The sequence below is a fragment of the Alosa alosa genome, chromosome 8 (genome assembly GCF_017589495.1).
Source record: "Alosa alosa isolate M-15738 ecotype Scorff River chromosome 8, AALO_Geno_1.1, whole genome shotgun sequence".
In the NCBI taxonomy this organism is placed as follows: Eukaryota; Metazoa; Chordata; class Actinopteri; order Clupeiformes; family Clupeidae; genus Alosa; species Alosa alosa.
Window position 1 is genome coordinate 27,822,123 of NC_063196.1, and position 23,400 is coordinate 27,845,522.

The 23,400-nt window shown below is 39.9% G+C and overlaps 1 protein-coding gene and 1 long non-coding RNA gene across 3 annotated transcripts in view; one reads left to right on the forward strand and one right to left on the reverse strand.

Moving 5' to 3' along the window:
• LOC125299044 (heme-binding protein 1-like) overlaps positions 1–22,446 on the forward strand; it is a 28,490-nt gene extending 6,044 nt beyond the window's left edge. Inside the window, exons 2-5 of the mRNA XM_048250122.1 lie at positions 15,284–15,378; positions 16,287–16,419; positions 18,544–18,727; positions 18,871–22,446. Of these exons, the coding sequence (XP_048106079.1) occupies positions 15,284–15,378; positions 16,287–16,419; positions 18,544–18,727; positions 18,871–19,054 (596 nt within the window). The 3' untranslated portion in view covers positions 19,055–22,446. The remainder of the gene's footprint in view (positions 1–15,283; positions 15,379–16,286; positions 16,420–18,543; positions 18,728–18,870) is intronic.
• LOC125299046 lies at positions 6,286–9,324 on the reverse strand. 2 transcript variants are annotated; one of them, XR_007194304.1, is made up of 5 exons: positions 9,235–9,324; positions 8,712–8,778; positions 8,031–8,094; positions 6,907–6,984; positions 6,286–6,404 (listed from the first exon to the last, which is right to left on the reverse strand). It is a non-coding gene; the product is annotated as an uncharacterized LOC125299046 (long non-coding RNA). The 2 variants fall into 2 exon arrangements; XR_007194303.1 differs by having other exon boundaries at positions 8,026–8,094.
• Positions 22,447–23,400: the final 954 nt, after the last annotated feature.

The following is a 23,400-nucleotide window of genomic DNA, read 5'->3' on the forward strand; positions in this document are numbered from 1 at the left end:
ACTCAGAGGCACCGTAAGTCCTCAGCCCGGTCAGTCAACAGGCTAAACTCAAAAATACGGAGAAATGTCAATAGCGACCTAGCCATTTAAGTGTGTCAAAATAAAAGTCTGGTGTTTATTTATCCACTAGCTGTATTATTTCATGTATGAAGGTTATACTGTAGCAGATGTCTCTTTAAAATTCGCGGCCGACGGCGGCCGTTACAGGAAAAATACAGAGCGGCCGTCGGCCGCTCACTGAGTATAGAGGGTTAATGTAGACATGCTATACTCACTGTGGCGAGGTGTATGGTCCTCCAGGAGCAATCCAGCTACACATCTGGGTGATGAGAGGAAAAGTAGTAATATCAATGCCAGGCTTAAATTAAATGCTTGCTTACTTACTACCATGTCTACAGACTGGTTAACACATCTTACTTACTGTTCTGGGAGCGACTGGGAGTTCTGGGAGTTTCTTAATTTATTCAGCTCCTTCATAAACATCACCTGTGACTTCATTAAAGGGAAAAGTTTCTCCACCATCCTTTCAGTCAGGCCCAGGGGTGTCTCCCCATCAATTTCCTGTTCTTTAAAAAAAGAAAAATGTCAACTCAGTTCAAAGTGTATATAGTTTCATTGTGCACTAATGTTGTTTTAAACACTGTAATACTAAAAGTAGTTCATCTATATGTTCACCTTTAACTTTGCACACTGTGATGCAGTGTGATAAATAAGTTGTCATCATAAGCGTAAGAGTCAAAGAGCGTGATAATCTTTCTCCTCCCTGGATGAACAACAATCCAAGTTCTCTGGTCCTCCAGTTTGAAGGCATGGTAATGTCTGTCAAGCGCTTTGGGAATCAACAACTGTCCAAATATCATCCAAACACCCCTAAACTGGACAATCTTGGCAATCTTTACAAAGACAGGAATATCCTCTTCCACAGAATCTATAATGAAGTTGTCATCTACAGTATATTTGATATTGTTGGTTAGGAGGGAGCTGACCACACTTAGTTTCTCCTCACTAGGGATGTCCACAATCCCACTTTTTCTACTTACTCCTTCCTGGATGTCCAATGACAAAGCCCGGAATGGAACAAGTCGCTCTCCCTCAGTGTAGTTGCTCTGATGGAGTACATCTAGTGATTGGAGTTCCCAGCACTGTCTTAACTGGTGTCTTTTTAGAGGGTGTAGGATATAGTTTTATAATTACAGGTGTTTTAGGGATAATCTTTTAAAATACTGGTGCTTTCCCTCAAATCTCATGCACCACAGCGGTTTCAAGGGGCCAAATTCTAGAATCAGACGGGGATAGTGTATGAGGAAGTGAAGCTTGGGGGTGAAAGTCTCGGGGAATGCAGACTGGAAATCAGAAAGGAATTCACCTATTTGTTGACAGAGAAGAGGGATTACCCCCTTCCTTATGGAGGGGGAAAATATTACTTCGCCTATCTCTCGACACTTCAGGTAAATATCCCAGTGGACCTCACCTTGTGGGATATAATGTCCTATAAGAAATGGCAAAATCCTGAAGAGGCACCTGAAGAGGCTACCCTTGTAGTCTGGTCTGTTTTAAGACACTTTGAGATAACTGCTGTGGGATGTTGCTCCTGTCGTTCCTTCCTATTTTGAAAGCATCTAACTCAGCATTGATGTCGGTCAGTGAGGCGATATGCATGGAATGTAATGCCTTGATGGTGAGACAAATCACAACAGGTACAATGCCCTCCAAGAAATCATGCATCAAGTCAGGTGGAAATGCTCTTGTAACATCAAAGTAGTCCAGCTCACTAAATGGACATTTGCTGACCACACCATATGTCTGTTTAGAAACCTCACTACTCTCCTTGAGTGCTTCCAGATGGTACTTGTGCACCTGAGAGGGTCCGGATTATAAGTTTGTCTTCATTCACATGGGACTTCAAGCACTTATAGGTGACCATGCAAAATCTGCACACCGTCCACTGCTAAAACAGCAGGTGAATCCTGCCAAGCTATCGCTGATAAATTATCTGCTGAAACAGTAGCTAGAGCGCACTTTAAATTTATATGTTGCTGATTCAAAGGAGATCAGAGCCCATCAGTGTATAAAGTCTTAAGATCATCGATAAGGGGTTGTAAAATGTCTCTATATGAATATTTTTGGAGTAATTTGTGCTTCACCAGTATGCGAGGTGTATGAACCTCAATTGTGATTTAAAATTTGATTCAAGATTGCCAATTGTAAAATAAAATGCTGTTAGCTTGTGAATTGATTTTTTGGAGCCTAAAGGGTTTACAACTTCAAATTCATCAGTATAAAGATGCAATCTCACAATACTAGAATCACCATAAAAAGGACTTCCTTGAAAAATCTCCCCATCAGTGAAGTCATTTAAAAGAAAAGTATTTGGGGCTCTCTCACAGGTCCTTTGGAATGACTCAAAAATATCCTGTTTCTCCAAATGGGTCTTTAGAACATCAGTTATTGGTATATACTGAAAGGTATCTACACCACCCTGGCTGTTACTACCTAGAACCTTTTGCACAGGCTCTACCAGATGAAGATGCTGTTTACTATACTGCAGAAGTTTGTACTCTGACTGCACATACTCAAATACAGAATCGAATACTCTGTCATTGGACAGCAAAACATCCAAGTCTTCGTGGTCCTCTAATCTGAGCCTGCATTTTCTAAATGGAATTTTATGATTTCAGCATAATTTTGGTGAAAGAACTTCAAAACAAATTGTAGATTTGTGACAATTGTGTCTTGCGTCACTTTTGGTAAAAGATGCTTCTCCTGGAGATTTAAAATAAAAAGAGCCACATGCTGTTTCAGTCCAGACAAAAGTGTGTCCAAATCATTTGTTGGCAAAGATCTTCCATTTACTTCATCACAATCCTCATCATCTACATCGTCCTCTTGTACCTGCTCAAACACTGTTGTTTCTGAACTGGAACTTGTTGGCTGTAAAGCTTCTCTGTGTTTTCTATAAATGTGATTTCTTAAACATGCAACACTTCTGTAACTTCTACTGCATCTGTCTACATTGCAGACAATATTGAAGTTTGGTTGCTGGTTGTGCAATAACTGCAGGTGTGTTAAATACTTCCTTAACTGGAATTTCACCACATCACAGAATGGGCATTTGAAGAAATCCATTTAGGCATACCTCTGAAGGTTTCTTTGTAATCAACCAAATGCAAACTTTGGAGCCACTTGCCAACCTCGTCTTTGGTCCATTTGTCCACCATTATAATCTGGAATGAGAGAAAATCTAGTAACTTAAAAGTAAGGTATGTAACTTAACATTAAATCATGCATTAATCAATGTGTGTATTCATTTACCATAAACGTTAGTTAGCTGACTTATATTATTGTGACAATTTTGTGTTGCCAATGACAAAACTCAACACCATTTATTTGATGACATGTTTTCCTCATAGACTGTATATATAGAACTATATAAGGTTTTCCTTGTAAATTAACAAAACAGTCTGGTAATGAAACGTGAAATGTTACTGCTACCGTATCACTTTGGATTGTTGGCTGGCTGACGTTTGATTAGCTAGCACTAGTAGCTAGTTATCTCAACTCCCTAGTGCTAAACTATCCGCTAGCTAGTACGCTAACATTAGCTAGCTTAATTTATCGTTAGAGAATGTCAATGAACATCAACACCGAATACACGGTCAAAATCATCGATAAAAAAGCAATAGTTGATTTTATTGTAAGCCTGACAAGTAAGAAGTAAACTTATCTTCATGATGGATCTGCTAGTAGAGATAACTGATAAGATAGTTTCTAGTTACACTAACGTTAACAAACTAACAGCTGTTTCGACCGACAGTTTCCACAGCTGACAAAACCAAAACGCCCACAGGCGTTTAAGGGGAACGCCCCTATTTTTTATTTAAAGGAGTATCGCTTCATACAGTGGTTTGCAGAAAACACAATTAAATGGGTGATAAAAGGAGATAAAGTTCATTGACACTTACCGTTAAAATCAAGTCCAGAATGGTTCCATAAAAATTCGTTGAAGTTCAAATAACCCTCGCGTGCATGAAATAGAACCCTTTTTAGGCAAAAGGTTCAATTTACTTGGCTAAGAACCTGCATGGTTCTATATAGCACCCCCAAGAACCCATTTTTTTAAGAGTGTATACTTCTCATTTCAAGTAGTGAGAATAACTAAAATGTTGCTTTTACAGACAAAGATCGTAGCCATTATTCTCAAAGTATTTGCATTTAAATCTACACCACTGTAAGTGGAAGGAAAGGCAACCAGCAATGATGAGAACCATTTAAAGTCAACATACAATTTCACTATGCCTATATTTTACTATATTAAGTTGTGAGTGACCTTTGGCCTTTGGGGCCTACATTGTCCCATGACCCATAACAGCAACCATTATATTGTTCTTTTGTTAGCCTTAAGCCTAGCTCAGTCATTATGCCATACCACATCACCTCCTGCCGTGTAATGAGCTGCATTGAACACATGAAGATCTATTGAGAACACCAAATCCATATTTCCTGTTATTTTGGTAAAAGTAATGTAAGTGTAATGCCTTACAATTCAAAGACAGTAATATTGTAATGTAACAAATTACTTTGAAATGACCGTAACAAGTAATAAATAATGCATTACGCTTTTGAAGTAATTTGTCCAACACTGATTACATGTGAAAACATTAAAAATAATTCTATTAACAGCCTGCAGGCCATGGTAATCTAATATTACTGCATTAACAAAAACTCGCATGGAATTATGGGAACACTCAATGCGCTTCTTCAACCCTCTGTTGAAACTGCAAGCGTTGCTTGCTTATAAACTCGCGACTATGCGATAGAAACAAAACTTAATGTAGCCTAACTTATTTAACCGCAGAAACCAAATAAAATCATTCATATGCATACAATCCCCAATATCGTGAATTAGGCCATTAGAAGAAGGCCATCTTACGAGCCTTTCGTTGTGCAAAATCGTTAACGATGTTCCCAATATTTAATGCTCTGGCTGTCGTATTTTCAATGGACAGAATAGCTAACCCACTGAGCCTCTCCTGCCCCATGCTGCTCCTTAGGTAGGTCTTAATAAGTTTGAGTTTAGAAAAAGATCGCTCAGCTGTTGCCACAGTCACAGGCAATGTCAGAAACAACATGAGAGCAGTAGGCCTACACACTTCCCCGAATGTGAATGTTACACTGTCATAATCTACCACCAGCATTTTGGCAAGTTGAAAAATAGATGACTTCTGTGAAATCTCTGCTTTAAAGCAAGACCTGAATGAGAGGAGTTGTGTTGGGAATGTCGGTGCAATATCCCTGCTATAATGGTCTGACAAACGTCTTGCAGTTCATCATCACCTGCGAGTTGAAGGGTCATAGGACGTAAAGACTCAAACACATGACACAAGTTTCCCGCATACTTGCAAATCTTTGGGAGAGCTGACTGATTATGATGTCCAGAGTTGCATTAAATACCTGCACTTTGAAGTATCTCTCTGCATCGGTTATTTTCAACTTTCTTTCATTAGACAGATTTCTGGTTCAGTTCATAAAAATGTAAAGTTTAGGCAACAGACAGATATGAAGGGTTTAAATCAATTGAATGCATCTGTGTCAATGTGTGTGTTTGCGCGCGTGCCCGTGGAGAAAGAGACCCAGATAGCAAAATGTATTTGGCCCGGATCCGGCCCAGATCCACCTTCAGATCTGGGCCGGATCTGCAAAACGGACCCGGGCCGGTGTCTTTTGGCACAACGGGCCAATACCATCCGCGCGATCCGCTCTTTTCATGATCTGGCCCAGCTCTGGGACGGCTCTGAACCGGATGTGTTTTTTATTTGGCGGATCTGGGCCAAATGTGCAAATTATCGTCATGATCTGGGCCAGATAAGTGTTCAATAGTGGCGATTGCGGCCCTTATTTGGGCCAAATGTGCACTTTATCATAATGATCTGGGCCAGATCCGGACCAGATGAGTGTTTGATAGTGGCGATTGCGGCCCTTATTTGGGCCAAATGCGGGCCAGCTCATTTTACGTCTGGCACCCATTTGTACTATATAGTCAATGTCACTAACAAATCAAGGAGTTACAGTATTTGTTCAGAATTTCAAGCTTTAAAAAGTTAAGATTGTCAAATGTATAAAGGATTACTAATAAAGCTTTTTAAACAGTAACATCCAATACCCCTAGTTGAACTCAGTAGCCAGTAGTTTAATCATGTATATTGAGTGTTAAATGATCAACATCTTGGAATAAATTATCTAAAAATCAAAACCTTGTACTAATGTATTTCAGAAAAGAAGCACAAATTCAAAATTTTACTTACTTTATTAAATTTCATTTATCACACACACTTTCCCTCTCAATTTATTACACACACATATGCACGCATGCACTGGGTGGTGGGTGGATCTTGTCCTTACTGCCCCTGTTAAGACAAGAAAGGCAATCAGCACACATGACAATCCTTGGCTAATGCTTCCTGTACAAAAATTACATTACTCAGCATTATCAAGATAGTTAATGATTTGAGTTGAATTTGAGAATGAATGATTTGTGATGCAGTGTGTAATGCTTCCACTAGATTGGAAATGTAAAAATCTTGTTTGAGAAAGATGACAAGTCTTAGTCTTGGAACAAGAAAATTTGAAAAATTTGAAAATGGAGGGTACAAATTAGAAGACAAAGTGGAATGTCTATTTCTATCCCTGTTCAAACAATTTAAGCAAAAAAAAAGACAGCGTTCCACATTCAGCTTTTAGAGAGACAGTTATCTTTGATTATGAGTGCGGGACTCGAATTTCCAAATGACGATTGTCCGTCATACAAACGAGAATTTTAATCCTGATAACACCTTGTAATATATTTTGGTTTTTGAGTTTTAAATGTCAGAAACATAGGCTAAACAGTGCTACAAGACTTACACTTACCTTACTGAAAGGCAGGATTGCAGACAGGGCACGCCGAATTCACGCCAGTCACGCCACCTCAACGCTTCGGTCCTGGGGCTGAAGAGACAGGGGAGGAGGGAGAAGGCATGATTCATTCGATACTTAGATACCCGTCTAACAGTGTAAAATCATTATTTTAACATATAAACACGTATCTCACAACATAGATAGCTCGCCAACATCCCAATTCGTTCCGTTTTTTTTTTTTTGGGGGTCTAGACATTTTATTAAATAACATTTTAATAGCCTCCCTTATAACACCAGAAGATCTTTTATTTTATATCCTTTATATTTTTCTGAATTACTTATATTTATGACAGCACACTTTATGCAGATTAGCCTATAGCCTAGGCCTACTATTTATTATTACACACAATTCAGCTGTCTGGTTGAAGCCTGGAAATGTTGTAAACAAAGTAGCATAGTTGCCTAGCTTAGCCTATCATAAGTCTACTGATTAGACTGTTCAGTTTCCCCATGTGTGCTTAAGTTTCAAGATAATACTTGTTCTCCTTGGGACAGGCCCTTTTGGGAAACGTTGGTATTGAGATGATCAGTCAACTTCAATGCAAGAGTTTTAAACAAATATGTGCAGCAATGATAGCTAATGATGCTAAGAGATTTAATAGTAATTTAGCTAGTCGTCTTCTATGTGTCCTTGTTTTCAACGATTGTGAATGTTTTATTTAAGCGTGTTCATTGAGCAGGAGAGGGAGGGAAGCGAGAGAGCGGGGGCAAGGAGAGGGGGTTTACTTCTATACTGTTTGGTAAAGTTGCACACATAGTCTACAATGAAAGCAAGGAGAGGTGTGAAATTATTATTTATTTATTTGTTTTGGACAACGTAGGCTACCGATAAGTAAAGCGGAGATGTGGGTTGCTTTTACGCATAAGCTGCAAAGCAGTGCACTAGAAAGGGTGTGTCAGCGATTCTGCCTTTTCACACCGCTGACACAATGGATATGAATGTCGCGATTTCGGTCCGAATCGTGATATCGTTACAGCCCTACTGATAACACCTTTATGTAATATATTTTGGTTTTTTAGTTTTAAATATCAGAAACATAGGCTAAACAGTGTTACAAGACTTACACTTACCTTACTGAAATGCAGGATTGCAGACAGGGCACGCCGAATTCACGCCACCTGAACGCCTCGGTCCTGGGGCTGAAGAGACGGGGAGGAGGAAGAAGACATGATTCATTCGATACTTAGATACCCGTCTAACAGTATAAAATCATTATTTTAACATACAAACACGTATCTCACAACATAGATAACTCGCCAACATCCCAATTCGTTCCATTGTTAGGGACCTGAAACCGGTCTATACGGCTCTGTAAATTTTCATGGTGGATTACGTTGAATAAGTCGACCAATCGCTGCAGCACTACAAAGAATCGGTCACTGTTTGTGTTATAACTATATTGTAACTCTGTAAATTGTGTTATCCATTGCTGCTGCTTCAGTTTTCTCAACCACGATTACCACAAGTTTGAAAATGCTCCCTCCCCGCTATGTAGTCAAGATGAAATGCGCTGAGGGCTTAAAGATTCTAGAGTGAAGCAATGAAGCACGTATCCAGCGTTCCACATTCAGCTTTTAGAGACCGTTATCTTTGATTACGAGTGCACCACCGGGGATTCGAATTTCCAAATGACGATTGTCCGTCGTACAAACGAGAAGTTTAATCCCTGATAACACCTTTATGTAATATATTTTCGTTTTTGAGTTTTAAATGTCAGAAACATAGGCTAAACAGTGCTACAAGACTTAACACTTACCTTACTGAAAGGGAGGATTGCAGACAGGGCACGCCAGTCACGCCACTTGAACGCCTCGGTCCTGGGGCTGAAGAGACGGGGGAGGAGGGAGAAGGCATGATTCATTTGATACTTGGATACACGCCTAACTGTATAAAATCATTATTTTAACATACAAACACGTATCTCACTACATAGAACACATCTCAATTATTTTCTGGCTTACAGAGGATGCGGCAGCGGTTAAGGAATCAGGCTAGCATGCTAGCCTGGAAATTGTGGGTTAAAATCTCAGCCTAAGTTGCTCTAAGGGAGACTAGCCCTGAAGTAACAAGTAAATTGACCAAATTAAGTCGCTTCGGATAAAAAGCGTTCCTAAATTAATTTGTAGCTGCTACATGGATAAAATGAACATTTCATTAACGTTAGCTAATTGTCCAAGACCAGTTTAAAGTAAACGTCAAAAGGAGCCATTCACATTATATGAAAGCAAAAATAATGTATTTCATTCTAATATACTTGAAGCAAATAGACTTAGTTCTACCTGAAACAAATCAAACGAACTCTTCTTTTCACTAGCTCTAGTGTTCACCAACCGCTTCCGTTAATGTCTAACTCAGCTCTGGCAGCAGTAAGGCAGTTTTACTCGTAGAACTAAAAATTTGCTTCTGTTTTTCACGGCTGGTCAGATCAGTTGTGACTGTGCTTCCCGCCCCTGGTGTCTGATCCGGGTCAATGTCTCCATCACGACAGTAAAACAGAGGTGACAGTTACACGGATTTGCCAGTTTGAAGGCGGAGTCTGTCCGGAGTCTACTGCTATCTGGGGAGAGAGTTCATAGGCTACATGATGTAGCCTGTTACTTGAGTTTATTTATTTATTTAGTAGGCCTAGCCTATGTCCATGAAGCTAGATTCAGATTCAATTAATCCAACATGCTAGCGAGCCAAGCCGCAACAACTCTTTGTTGAAGCATAGCCTACAGTTCAAATTCTTTTTGTTTCAGTGTTTAGTTAATAAGAAAGCATTGTCTCTACCTCAATAATTTGAACTACAAAGGATAGCCTAGGCTATAGGCACATTGTTTTGTTTTTTGTCGGGTCAGGTTCGGGTAGTTAATCAGCGCATATTTTTGAGGGTCTGGTGGGTGCGGATTAAGAGGCCGTTTACACGACACTGCAGGGTGGATTTTCTCTTACCGCTTTCACACCTTTACCGACTCCGGCAAGAAAAAACCTTGCGTGTACACACAGAGGTGTAACCGGCTAAATGTGCTGTAGTGCATATGCCAGACCAGTCGATGGCGCCGCTGTGCAAAGCTTCACGATAATTTCGCGTGAATCGCGTAGAAGAAAACATTGTTGAAACAGTTTGTTAAGCCAGAGAATGTCTAATAAGTGCTCTGGTTAAGCAGTCGCATGAAATAAGGAGACTACAGACGATTCGGTTTTCAATTCAACTGTTAAACTAATAAAGTTCATTTTCAAGGTATGTGACTGCTATGTGAAATTTCAAATGCTTAGCCTACGCATTGCATTAGGTCTGAGCACCACTGGAGAAAACACTAACATGCAGTAAGCTAATGTTTAACTAAGTTAAGCTAACGTGTGCTTCTAACTTAAAGCCACTAAAGGTTGATCGGCTACATTGTGCACATAAATCATGACAGGGGAAAGAAAAACATTTTAATATGATAAATAAATGGTTTTGTTTGTTTTGACAAGCAACATGTCAGGTTGAGTGCCGTGGCTGAGTTGAGAGGTGGGGCTATGTCGTCATAAAGTTGCCGGCTTCGCGACCTACAGGCGCCTACACGGCTTAAAGTTAGCAGGCGGTTTCAAAAGTTCCCACTTCGAAGCCGGTTTCAAAAGCTGTCGGGTTTCAGTCTCCTAAACTGCCGGCGCCGCGGTACATGCACGCGTAACCGTTAACAAAACCTCACCGGTTTCACAAAAACCGGCGTCGTGTGCACGGCCCCTAACTCTCCTGACGGGCAGTGGTGGAATGTAACGAAGTACAAATACTTCGTTACTGTACTTAAGTAAATTTTCCACGTATTTGTACTTTACTTAAGTAGAATTTATAGTGCATACTTTTGACTTTTCGTTACATTTTACAGCAATTATCTGTACTTTTACTCCGCTACATTTCTACAACACCATCGTTCCTTTTTACGATACATTTTACGATCAGATTTTTTTTCTCTCTGACAAACACGTTTGTTTTACCAGTTTTACCAACGTGTAAAACAAACACTTTGTTTTACACGTTTGTTTTACCTATTCTGGAGCGCTACGTGCCCAGCTTCTAAATCTTTGAAACAGCTTCTAGTGTAGACCAGGCAAAGCGTGAGCTTGTAGCCATCTGCATTCGGTAGGCTATATTCACCAGACCCATGGCTACACTGGACATGCAACTGTGTTGTGTGCCTTTCTGTCTGTTATCTGCAGCGTTAGGGCCTCCTCTCCAATGAGATTGCTATCCGCGGATCAGCGAAGTTACAGGCTATGCCCATGCTTCTGTCACACGTCTGATAATTTGCGGCACAAATGAATGGTAGACTATTATAGAACCATTGTCCGAAAAAAACGTAGCATAAACATTTTCCAGATTAGGAAATATTTCTTAATTGTGTGTGATCAAATAAAGAGGCATAGCCTACCATTGGGGGGTAGAAATGTGAGCGCTCATTCAATGTCTATGTGCGTCTGCGCAAGTGAAACTGAACCTAATCATAAAGACACCTTTCTCAGCAACTTTTCTGTTCAATCAGCAGAATTGGCATTATGATCCACCCGACGTTTCCCTGGTCTACCCCGTTAAACTTCAGGCTCTCGTGTTTTGCTGAATGATATACTCAGCAGATCACCCTAGTAGATAACCATTACAGTCTCTAGAATTGTAGGTCAGAATATAAACTGGGCCACATATGGTAAGCACAATTGCATTAGCTTAAAACTAGTCGAGTATAACCTAAAACTAGCTTAATTAAAATGCCACAGCCCATACTAATTTTTCTTTTAGAATATAGATATATTAAGAGAATAAATCATTATGCAAATACTTTTACTTTTAATACTTAAAGTACATTTAAAAGCAGGTACTTTTTACTTTTACTTAAGTGGGATTGTCATTGTGGTACTTTTTTTACTAAAGTAAATATTTCTCTGTGTATTTGTACTTTTACTCAGAGGTGGAAAGTAACGAAATACATTTACTCACGTTACTGTATTGAGTAGTTTTTCTGTGTATTTTGTATTTTTTAAGTAGTTTATAAAATCGGTATTTTAAATTTTACTTGATTACTTTTTGAGTGAAGTATTGTACTTCGCTACATCAAAAATCCCATCCGTTACCCTTGAGTAAAAAAAAGTTAAGACTAACGAAAACAGAAAACAGAAAAAAAATTGCGCCCTAAACCACTAGCCTAGTGATAATGATCAGCATGTAGCCTACAACAGGACATGAATCAAGCTGATGCCATGCAGTCTTTCTGAAAGTGATGGAGATGGAGCTGGATCACGAGATGCATCAGATTAGCCTAACCTATGAAAGTGTATTTTCCGCTTTTCCAATGGGTTGTCTCAGTTCGTTTTAGCACCAATGATTGCGGAGATATTCAAGCAAACACCATTGGATTTCGTGTTTTTGGCGTTTGTGCTCACCTTTCTTTGGAAAGAAGTTTATTAGCAGTTGTTTCCCCTCATTTGGATGTCTCTCTTTTTCCTGTTTTGGCCTTTGTTTTTTAGTAACCTGACTTGGCTTTCTTGGAGAAAGACATTGCACCAACAGCACAACAATTAGCGGTCCACTACTAGCGATGCTCAACTAAATAAACAAAAGATAGACTACCTTATGAATCGTGGTGCAGGCGGACTAAACCATTTAGCTCTTTAGCAAGGGAGAGTGAGAGTGACCTTAGACAGTTTTCACTATGTTTTGTATACAAAAATCCAGTCAGTCAAACTTTACATTTCGTCTGACATTCATTTTACATTTAATTTGGGAGTTAAAATATTCAGGTAAAATAAATATATGGTGGAAATAAGTATTGAACGCTTTTTTTTTTTTTCAGTAATTAGCCTAAACTTCCAGTGAGTCTATTCGAAATTTTCACCACTCATTATATTAACACACATATAAAAAAATCCAAACATAAGAGTTTTGTGTATTAAAGTGGAATGACACAGGAAAAAAGTATTGAACGTGCCTACTGAAATTTCTTCAATACTTTGTGGAAAAGCCTTTGTTTGTAAAGACAGCTTCAAGACATTTCCTGTATGACAAAACATATTAGTCGCAGTATCAGGTGTGATTTTGGTCCATTGTTCTAAACAGATTCCAGGGGTCCCTCTTGTGAATCCTGATCTTTAGTTCCAGATTACTTCCAGAACTGTTTAATTGAATTTAATTGAATCGGCTGCCTTCAAGTCTTTCTGGAGCTTTCTCCGAGTGGTCCTTGGCTCTTGGAATTGACTATCCTTCTGACTCCCTGGTCAGAAATATTGAGGAGATCCCTGTGCGGTTGATGATGCAGTGATGTTTCTTCCACTTGGAGATAATGGCTCCCATGCTGCTTACTGGAAGATTCTGAAGTTTTGAAATGCATCTGTAACCAGTTTTATTGATATGTTTTGCAACAATAAGGTTGCAAAGGTCTTGGGAGAGCTTTTTGCTTTTATCCATCATGAAATGTTTCTTGTGTGACACCTTGGTAATGAAAACCTTTTATAGCCCATCAATATGTAGGCTACTAACCAGGCTTATATTAATTTGCACAGATAGAAAGGATAACTACTCTCTAACTACATTACAGATTCCAGCTCGTTCCTTCCCTTTCCTTGCCTTAGTGCTTTTTTCTTAGCGTGTTCAATACTTTTTCCCTGTGTTATTCCACTTCATTACACATGACTCTACTTATGGAGTTGTTTGGATTTTTATGTGTGGATTACCTGAGTTATTACTAATGCCTGATGAAAATGTTGTGCCCCCTGTATTCCACTTTTCAAGGCCCTCTCCTCTATTGGGGCCCTATACTTCCCACTCCCCCCCCTAGTTTGACGCCCTTTAATCTGCTGAACCTTCTGCTCATTTCCAAATAAAAAAAAACTCTCTGCAACTCAACATTGGCCTGCCTGCCTCAGCTGCCTGTGAGGGGCTTTTCAGTTGTGCTGGATTACTGTTCACTGCAAAGCGACCCAAGGATGAGTGCAACTAACTTTGAAAATCAACTACTGCTCAAACTTAAAGAACTTAAAGGAGGTGATTTTTCACATAGATCTCCATTTCTCAACATCCTTATCAGGCAAGTACCTCCACTTTCGGCCATATTGCAACACTTTTTGGGCACTTATCGTTGCATCTATTTTGGCAGAAATGCGTAATGCGTAAGGCTTCACAACACCAATCTTGCTCAGCAGCGAGATCACAACAGATGATTGGCACGATGTCTTCACAGCACACCACATGATTGGCTCAATGTATTTTACAACACACCACATGATTGGCTCAAGCGTATTCACATGTCAACGTTTTGCAGCGGAAGGGTTGTGATATGTGTAGACAACTGCCATATTGGCGTTACAAACTAACCCCATGCATTACTATGGAGGATTTTTTGAGTGCTGTGTCTCCTCATTAGAAAGTCTCTGGTAAAACTGGTTGTTCTGGTACCCAAAAAAAGTAACTAAGTAACTTTTTACTTAAAAGTACATTTTAAATGAACTACTTTTTACTTTTACTTGAGTACATTTTCAGATCGGTATTTTAACTTGTACTTGAGTAATATTTTATCAAGGTATTGGTACTTTTACTTGAGTACAATATTTTCATACTTTTTCCACCTCTGCTTTTACTTAAGTACTGAGATTCAGTAGGCCTACTTCCTCCACCGCTGCTGACGGGTCGGCTGGGTGCGGATGTTAAAAAACCTTAACCCGCGCAACACTACTGTAGAGCTCCCTCTAGAGTCGCGATATATAACTCTGCTGTCGTAAATAGCAAACTTGTCGTGACATATCCCCCTGTACACAATGAAAATGCTTTTGTTGTGGAAGTGAAGGATTAACAACAGGCAAAAACTATCTCCGAAGAGCTATATTTACTGACAAGTTAGGCCTAATGTTTCACGATTTCTCGAGATTGTCAGCCTATGCAAATTGGCTTCGGAAAGGTGAAAATCCTGCATAGTGTGCCTTTAAAATGTTGCACAATTTTCAAATAACTATGTATTCTGCTTACCAGTAACCCACGTGAGTTTATCAGAATGTTGTCATTTATCTATAAATGGCTGAAAATACTCTTTATTACAAAGTTAATTGTCTTGTATACCATGTCACATATCACCCAATTACACAGACAGTAAGTTAAGATCAACAGAAAGGCTTTTGTTTGTTCAGTTGAATTTTATTTTGTGTCAGCAGGGACTTAATGTTTTCATAAGCAGAACGCCATCTTGTTATCTCCAGATTATCAGTCTCTTATCACTGCAAGTCTTCAAGGTCTAAAAATGAGGTCATCATATTAAAGGCGAGTTGAATGATGCGTCTCCATTTTTGTAAGTGCATTTTTCCCTCTCTTGGTCCTCACCACAGACATGGCCGAACCAATCCAGCAGCTGACCATGGAAATGGACACCAGCCAGGAGCGAGAGAGAGTCCCCTTCACAGTCCTCAAATGCCTTGACAAGGTGGCCATCTCGCTCTCATGAAAATACAGCTCTGGAAAAAATTAAGAGACCACTGCACATTTTTCTGACGTCATCCTACGGTTGCTGAGTGATATTCGAATGGGTTGACGGTCATATTCAAATGTGCAGTGGTCTCAGTGCCCCCACACACACACACACACACACACCCACACCCTCTTACCAAGGCAGATGCTTTTGTCCAAAGGAACTTGAGGCATTGGCATCAATAAACATTGCATTAGCACTAAAATGAACAGTTTAAAGTCGGGAGTAAGAACGGCCCTGACTGAATGGTCAAGATGATGTTTCTGACCTTTTAAGGACATGGATTTAATCTTGTGAAGGAATTTTCCAACTGCGCTCTGAAGGAGCTTTTTCCCTGAATTACCTCGGTTCCTTCCTGTTGCTCGCGATCGCAGCCCTTTTCATATTAGAGGCATGTGACTGACTGGACATCATAATCCCAAAGCAGCTTTTTCATAAAAAAAAAAAAAAAATAGAGGAAGGAAATGAAATTTGGTTTTCAATACAGCAGCCAGTTGACATATACTGAGCCAACTTTAGGCAAGCAATTAAATAAGCCACATCTAAGTGACTGATGATGTGTGTGTTTGAATGCCTGCATACAGTATGTTTGTCACTGTGTGTTGGGGGAGGTGTGTGTATGTGTGAGATTAATCTATTTTTAATCGAAATCACAATTTGAACAAATGCAATTAGCGAACTGAGAAGGCCGCAATGAATAGTGCAGCTCACTGCTGATTATTTGGGAGTATTTTGTTGCTTCCAGAGGCAACAAACATGCAGCCTCTTACCAAAGCAGATGCTTATTGTCCAAAGCAACATGAGACATTGTGTATGTGTGTTGAGTTTACTCTCTCTAACCCTGTGTGTGTGCGTGTGTGCAGGTGCAGGTGGATAAGCGGCGCTATGAGAAGACGGTGTGGGCGTGCATCACCATGAGGGAGGAGACGTATGAGCAGAGCATCTGCACCGGCTTCATGAAGATCATGCGCTTCATCTGCCAGCAGAACTCCGCAGGTGACCAGGCACTCTCTAGCCAGACAGGCCGAATAACACACACACACACACACACAGAGCATACACACACACAGAGCATACACACATATACACCGAGAGCTTTATCAAACACGGAGAGCCTTTACACACACGCACGCGCGCACGCACACAAGCACACACATATACACATGTCTTTTTCACACACACACACACACACACACACACACAATGCATACACACATACACACACCGAGAGCCTTTATACAGACCTTTACATTTATTCATTTAGCAGAGGTTTTTATCCAAAGCGATTTACATAGTCAGTTATATTACAAGGGCCACTGTCCCCAGAGCAACTCAGGGTTAAGTGCCTTGCTCAAGGGTGCCCTACAATTACTTAAAAACTACTGGAAGAAGCAAAATGCGCACACACACACACACACACACACACACACACACAGCATATACACACCGCGAGCCTTCACACACACATGCATGCACACACACACACACACACACACACACACACACACACACACACATGCATGCACACACACACACATGCATGCACACACACACACACACACACACAGAGCCCTTACAAACACAGAAGACACACACACACACACACACACACAGAGAACCCTTAAACCCAGCACAGACACAAAAGAAAATATTGTACACCATTACTGCTCACATGCTTAGTGCAAGTCGAGATCTTTCAAAGGTTATTGGTCAGATGCTGTTGAGGGGGAAAACAACAGTGCACAAAGGACCCCTTAGTTTTAAACACAAACTACAGAGTACAGCCATACTGAGAGATGAGAGAGGAATCAGACATTTGGATCAAGGCCAGTTCTATTCCAAATGTCATGAAATAAAATTTTCATTACTTCAATGCACAAAGTTGGGGTTTGAATTTGGAAGATGTTAGTAGTCGGAGATGTCCATATTGTAACATTTCATTCAATCCCCCAATCTTACTCTGTTAGAGTAGCACATCATCATTTATGTGCTGTATGTTGTTTTTGGATGTAAGACATGGTTGTTTAGTATTGGATTATCCAGAAGCACAACCCTGCAGGTTTTAGTGGTTTGCTCCACAAGGTCACCCCAGATTTTCTGTTCCATAACTGCTCTTTTTAATAAGAGGTTCTTCACATCGCAATGTGGGTTGGGGTCAGGATATTTTTAGGATTAAAAAAATCACTAACAGGTGTTGGACCAATCACTTGTCAGGGAAATTCATTGCAATGTAGGTCTACGGCTTAACCTTTTAGCCCCGGAGATATGAAGATGTGTGGAGAGGCTGTCGAGGGAGGGACTGAATGCCTCTAGCATTGTACATATTTTAGGTATAATCTTTATTAGATTTTGTATGATATTCCAAGTAAGTAAATAAGCCTGTGTAGCTGCACAGTCTACTATTTTTTTGGACTTTAAGAGGAGAAGAGAGAATCAGACCGAGACTAAATGTGTTGAAGAGTACATGTATAAGAATATCTTAAAGTGTAATTCCGGCGAAAATTGACCCAAGGGTGTTTTTCTGCATTAAAACACATCAAATAAGCTGGGGAGACAGTAATTTTCGTTGATCAACCACTACAGAGCTTGGCCTGGTATATGCTATAGCCCCAAATCGCAAATCGTGACAGTTGGTAAGTGTTCTTAACAGTCTTATACTTAACTGCTTATTTGATGTGTTTTAATGCAGAAAAACACCCTTGGGTCAATTTTCGCCGGAATTACACTTTAATATTAACATGTTTTCTTGAATTCACCTTTGGAATTACATAGTAGTTGGCTGAAAGCTGAAGGCATTTTTGTATGTTGCATGAAAACGCAAAAGTACATTGAGCCAGCAGCGGGATTGCAGCAGGATTTCAGCAGGAAACACGGAACAGGTCCACACTAATGCACGCCTGTCTGCGCCTTTATGCAGGGGCCTGTAAGATCATGACCAGGTGCACTTTGAACACATGTACATTTTATTCATTTAGCATATGCTTCTATCCAAAGTGACTTACAAAGATAAGGAAAAATAGTCTACATAGTTGACAGGATACAAACCTTTGCAGTGAGACCCACAATGGAGTTCCAATTTTGAATTGGAATTGGATTTTGAAACGCTTGTGCTTCATACAGGAACCTATCTGGGCATGACCATCCCCATAGTGACGGTGGTTCAGACAGACACGTCCCGCAGTGCTCTGGCGCCAGAGGTCACGGTGGCGTACTGCATCCCCGAGCAGTACCAGGACCAGCCCCCGATGCCCTTTGACCCCGATATCACCATAGAAACATGGCCTTCAGCAGTGGTCTACACCAGGTAAGAGGAATTATGTTTATAGTCAGTGTCCCTTTTCATATTGGTGACTGCGGACATATTGTGAACATTCTGGAATGTTTTGTCAGCCCTGGAAGCATTGCATATCTAAACAGCTACTTATATTTCCTGTCTCTGGTGTACAGAGAATTCAGCGGCAGCACTAATGAGGCGTCCATTCTGGAGCAGATCCAGATTCTAGTCGCAGCTTTGGACTCCGCAGACCTGAATCTCAGTCTTGGCATCTCGTTCATTGTGGCTGGATACACCAGCCTTGCAGCCACCCACCGCCACAACGAGATCTGGTTTGTGGATCGAGGGGAAGCGTGAGAGTTTGTGCTCATAGTCCCTCCTACTCCCACTGCAAACTGGCTCTGGTCCAGGCACAACGCCACACCAGAACAGAGCCAGACACATTCCAGAATCACTGACTCTTTTACCCCATTGGTTTCTTTGTCATTCTACCTCAATTCCAGAATTTTGAGAATTTATCAACAATCCACACACCTGACTCTGGAGCTCTACCTTGACAACGGTACACTCGGACAGTGTGTGAATCTGTGAACACTGTTGTCATACTGCTGTTGTCTTATGCTGCTTGGGTAGGATTCTCTTCTTGTGTTGTCCCCACTGTGCAGCTAGCAGTTTAGGCCTCCTGTTCATTTGAGTGCACCTAGTGTTGGCAGCATTGGAATGAGGAATCCTGTGTTGCTCCTGACACCTCTGAGTGGATAAATCCACATCATAGAGGCTTTTGGCATAAGTAGACTGTTCCTCACACACATAGCTGTGCACACTGTTTACACTGTGATAAGGTGTATGTCAGCATATGGCTCTTTAAATACCAGCACACTCTTTAACAGATCGGCCTCACAGTCAACTGAGTACTGTACACACACTACACTTGCATTAACGGACCCATGCCACCTCCGAATTGTGTCCATGTCCTAGATTTTGGTTGTATGAAATGTAGGCCTCACACTACTACTTGTATATTAGTGTAAGATATTCAGAGTTTATTCAGAGTATATAGGAAATGTTATTTCATCGTATTAATGATTGACATGTTCTCAGACAGAAGAAATGTATTTTGATATTTGTATAACCGTTATCTGTACACATATTCCATATATTTTTGAAATACCTTCTTGAACACAGGGTGCGAAACCAAAACCAAATGTGTGCCACTTCTTAATGTTGCGGCAAGAGATTTTGACTATTCTGGCTACAATTAAATTATACTTCCATTCGGACATGTGTCATGGTTTTAGAAAGACACAACTGTTGAGTCTTATACACTCCAGCGCCAGCGCCAGTTTCCACATGAGAACACATAAAGAATTTCTCAGTGGTTATGGTTAAAATAAACTGTTGGTGTAAGTCAGTGTTATTTAAAACTGAGAAACTGAAAACTGAATCCATATGCTGACAGGCAGGAGGAAGCTGTCCAGATACGAGAGGGCAGCTACTTCCTCCTCAGGGCACCTACTTCCTCCCGAGGAGGCGCTGTGGACCCTCTGACATACTAGACAGGAGAGAGCTGGGGGCTTTAAGCAGGGAAGCAGGGAAGTGTGTGTGTAAACCACACAGTATTTAAAAGGCAGTACGTGCAATGGATCCAATTAAAGTCCTTTTAAAATGAAGGATACTTAAAACTATTTAAAATTAAAACACATACTTAAACCGATCTCGTCAGGTTCGGGAGGAAAATTGTTCTAATAAGTAAGCAATGAAGGGCCTTCTCAGCTATGCTTGCTTAACACAGCAGGGTGTCTGTTTGCCGCACCATAGTTTCATGTTTTGTGAACGCAGCCCATAGAAATATAAAACACAGTCTATGATGCAGACTATTGAAATATAAGAATGCAGTCTCTGATCCAGCCCATAGAAATATAGAACGCAGTCTCTATTGCAGCTCATAGAAATATAAGAACACAGTCTATGATGCAGACTATTGAAATATAAGAACGCAGTCTCTGATCCAGCCCATAGAAATATAGAACGCAGTCTCTATTGCAGCTCATAGAAATATAAGAACACAGTCTATGATGCAGACTATTGAAATAAGAACGCAGTCTCTCCATGTCTTGTAACCTCATCCTCGTCAGGGATGGGCCACTCACACCTGAGGGAATAGAATGGATAACACACATACACTCATACTAACACATACACGCACCAACATACACTAACACACACAGACACACACACTCACACTAACACACACTAACTATGGGGGTAGAATTGTCTCATAAAGATTTGTTTATGGTTATGGTATTTAGAAGACACTTTTGTCCAAAGCGACATACAAATAACAACAATACAATAGTTACATTTAAAGTAGTAAACTTTAAAAATAGTAGTAAACAATTAAAAAAGTTGGTAAGACTCAATCAATAGCCTAATGAAAATAAATAAAGACTATAATAGACAAACCATAACAGAAAACTAAGTGCATGTTGAACAGATATGCCTTTTAGCTCGATTGTCAGCATGCTCAACTCCCGATCCGCGGTGCTGCTGTTTGTGACTTCGCTGTCTCTAAAACAGAAACATGAACCCTTGAATATTATCTTTCACTCTTTCGTGCAAAGAACTAAAGAAGATTTGCTCTCGGAGCCCCCCTACGGTTGAGAAGCATAGTTGTCTGTTACCACTGTATAGCACGAAATGTGTGTCTATGTAACAAATTCTAAACATTACTCTGATACGATATAGAGGGAATGGATGGACAGCAGTGTAGAACGAGAGCTCCTAATTCCGGCAAGTATCTATTTGTACACTACAGTCTATCATTGTTTTATGGAGATTCAAATGGAATGCTGCCACTCAAGTCGTCTCTTTGTCACTTAGTGATAGTATCCACGGTGACTTATGCTGTGACATGTGGAAGGGGAAAAAAGCTCTTTAGTGCTGTTTTAACTACTGCTGCTTTTACTTCTAGAGTCTGCTTGTGAGTGCATCTTCTTGTTTCAGTGTATGTACTGGTTTGGTTCAGAGTGATGTTTTAGCGAAGTTCTGCCTCTGTCTCATTTCTATCACAGTGTCTTGTGATGATGTTGTGGACCAAGTCATGTGGGAAGTTGCTGTTTGCGGACAGTGACCCCATGTTCTCTTAAGTGTCTCTTAGAGATGTCAGTAGTGTTGTGTTTATCCAAATCTCATATTTCTCATCTTGACATGTGTAATAATTTGTACATCATCATATGCTATATAGGCAAAATTGCACCTTTAACTTTACTCCTGCATTGCAAAGATATATGACCAGCAGAGCACCTCATTGTGTTATTTTGTAGTGCATTTTACAGATTTTGGTTGTAATAGGAAACCTTGTCTCTGTGATAAGCTATGCTATAGATTTGTATGCTGTAGAAGTCGCACTATGCTGTATGCATTATGCTGTATGCTAATGCTGCAAAGCACTTTGGAAGCTGAAAAACTAACCAACCTTTCAGATTTCACACTATTCTGTTTATTCTTTTCATATAGTACACACATTTTCCAGTTTCCAATTAGGGTGTTTATTATAACAGTAGCAATTACAGGAAGTTTATACAGCAAGTTTATATGACAAAATAACTAGGCTACAAAAGATTTGTTCTTTGGTTTTATTTTGCAAACATTGACACTGGCATGATGAATATAAACACATGTCTAAAGCTTGGCATACTAGGTTTTTGAAAAGAAATGATGTTCTCCTGAAATAAATTACATGCTGTGTTCCCCTGTGACTTCACTCTCCTTTGTTTGATGGTAGGTGATCGAGATATTGAAGAAGTGGATAGATGTTCTGCTATAAGAAGTTCATATGTGCTCAAAAATAAAAAAAATATTATAATTTAAATGACTGTCATAAAATAAACACTTGGTATGAATTCAGAAGGGATACAATTCAATGTTTATAGTTTCAATTATTCTGTCACCCTTTCATATAGCCTTAATTACAGTTACAACCAATTTAACCATGAGAAATTGAATCACCATGTAGCTGACATGGTAAACAAACTGCACTCAAAAAAAGTCACCCTATGTGTGGTAAGAACCAAATTGGTGAAGCAGTTTTTATGTCAGCATTAGACTATGAAGATGTAGGCTAATTTAGGGACAAAGCCCTGGTCAGTCAGCCTTTAGATTTATTGCTGGTGAGGGCTAGTATGTGGCCCTTTTAGGTCATCTTTAGCAGAAAGGAGAAATAAACATGGGTATTTATTTGTCTACAAAGCTTTTGTTGGGAAGGTACTATCTTTCAAATATTCAAATATGCTTGTTTGAAATTGATCAGATCAGATTTTTGGTGCTCAATGTTCCTCATAATCATTCTGAGTGGCCTTTTGCTCTAATACTTCCTGGTATAATTATCAACACGCTCTAAATTACCTCTCTACGCTATTTTATTATTCAGACAGGCTTATGTTATGTATACACAAACATACATCATCAGTTTTTAAGTGTTTTAATTACTCCCTCTAAAATAATGTATTTTTTATTCCTTTGATTATTTTTGTTTTTGGGTACATTTCACCACGACTAATGTATAGCCTACAATTTATTTTGCTGTTGTTTTCGTGTGATTCTAATCTCGGCATCACTGAAGATGAGGGCGACCCTCAATGGACGCGAGAATAAAAAATAAAAAAAAGGTTGAATGAAAAATCGAGGAGTGACTGTGATAAAGT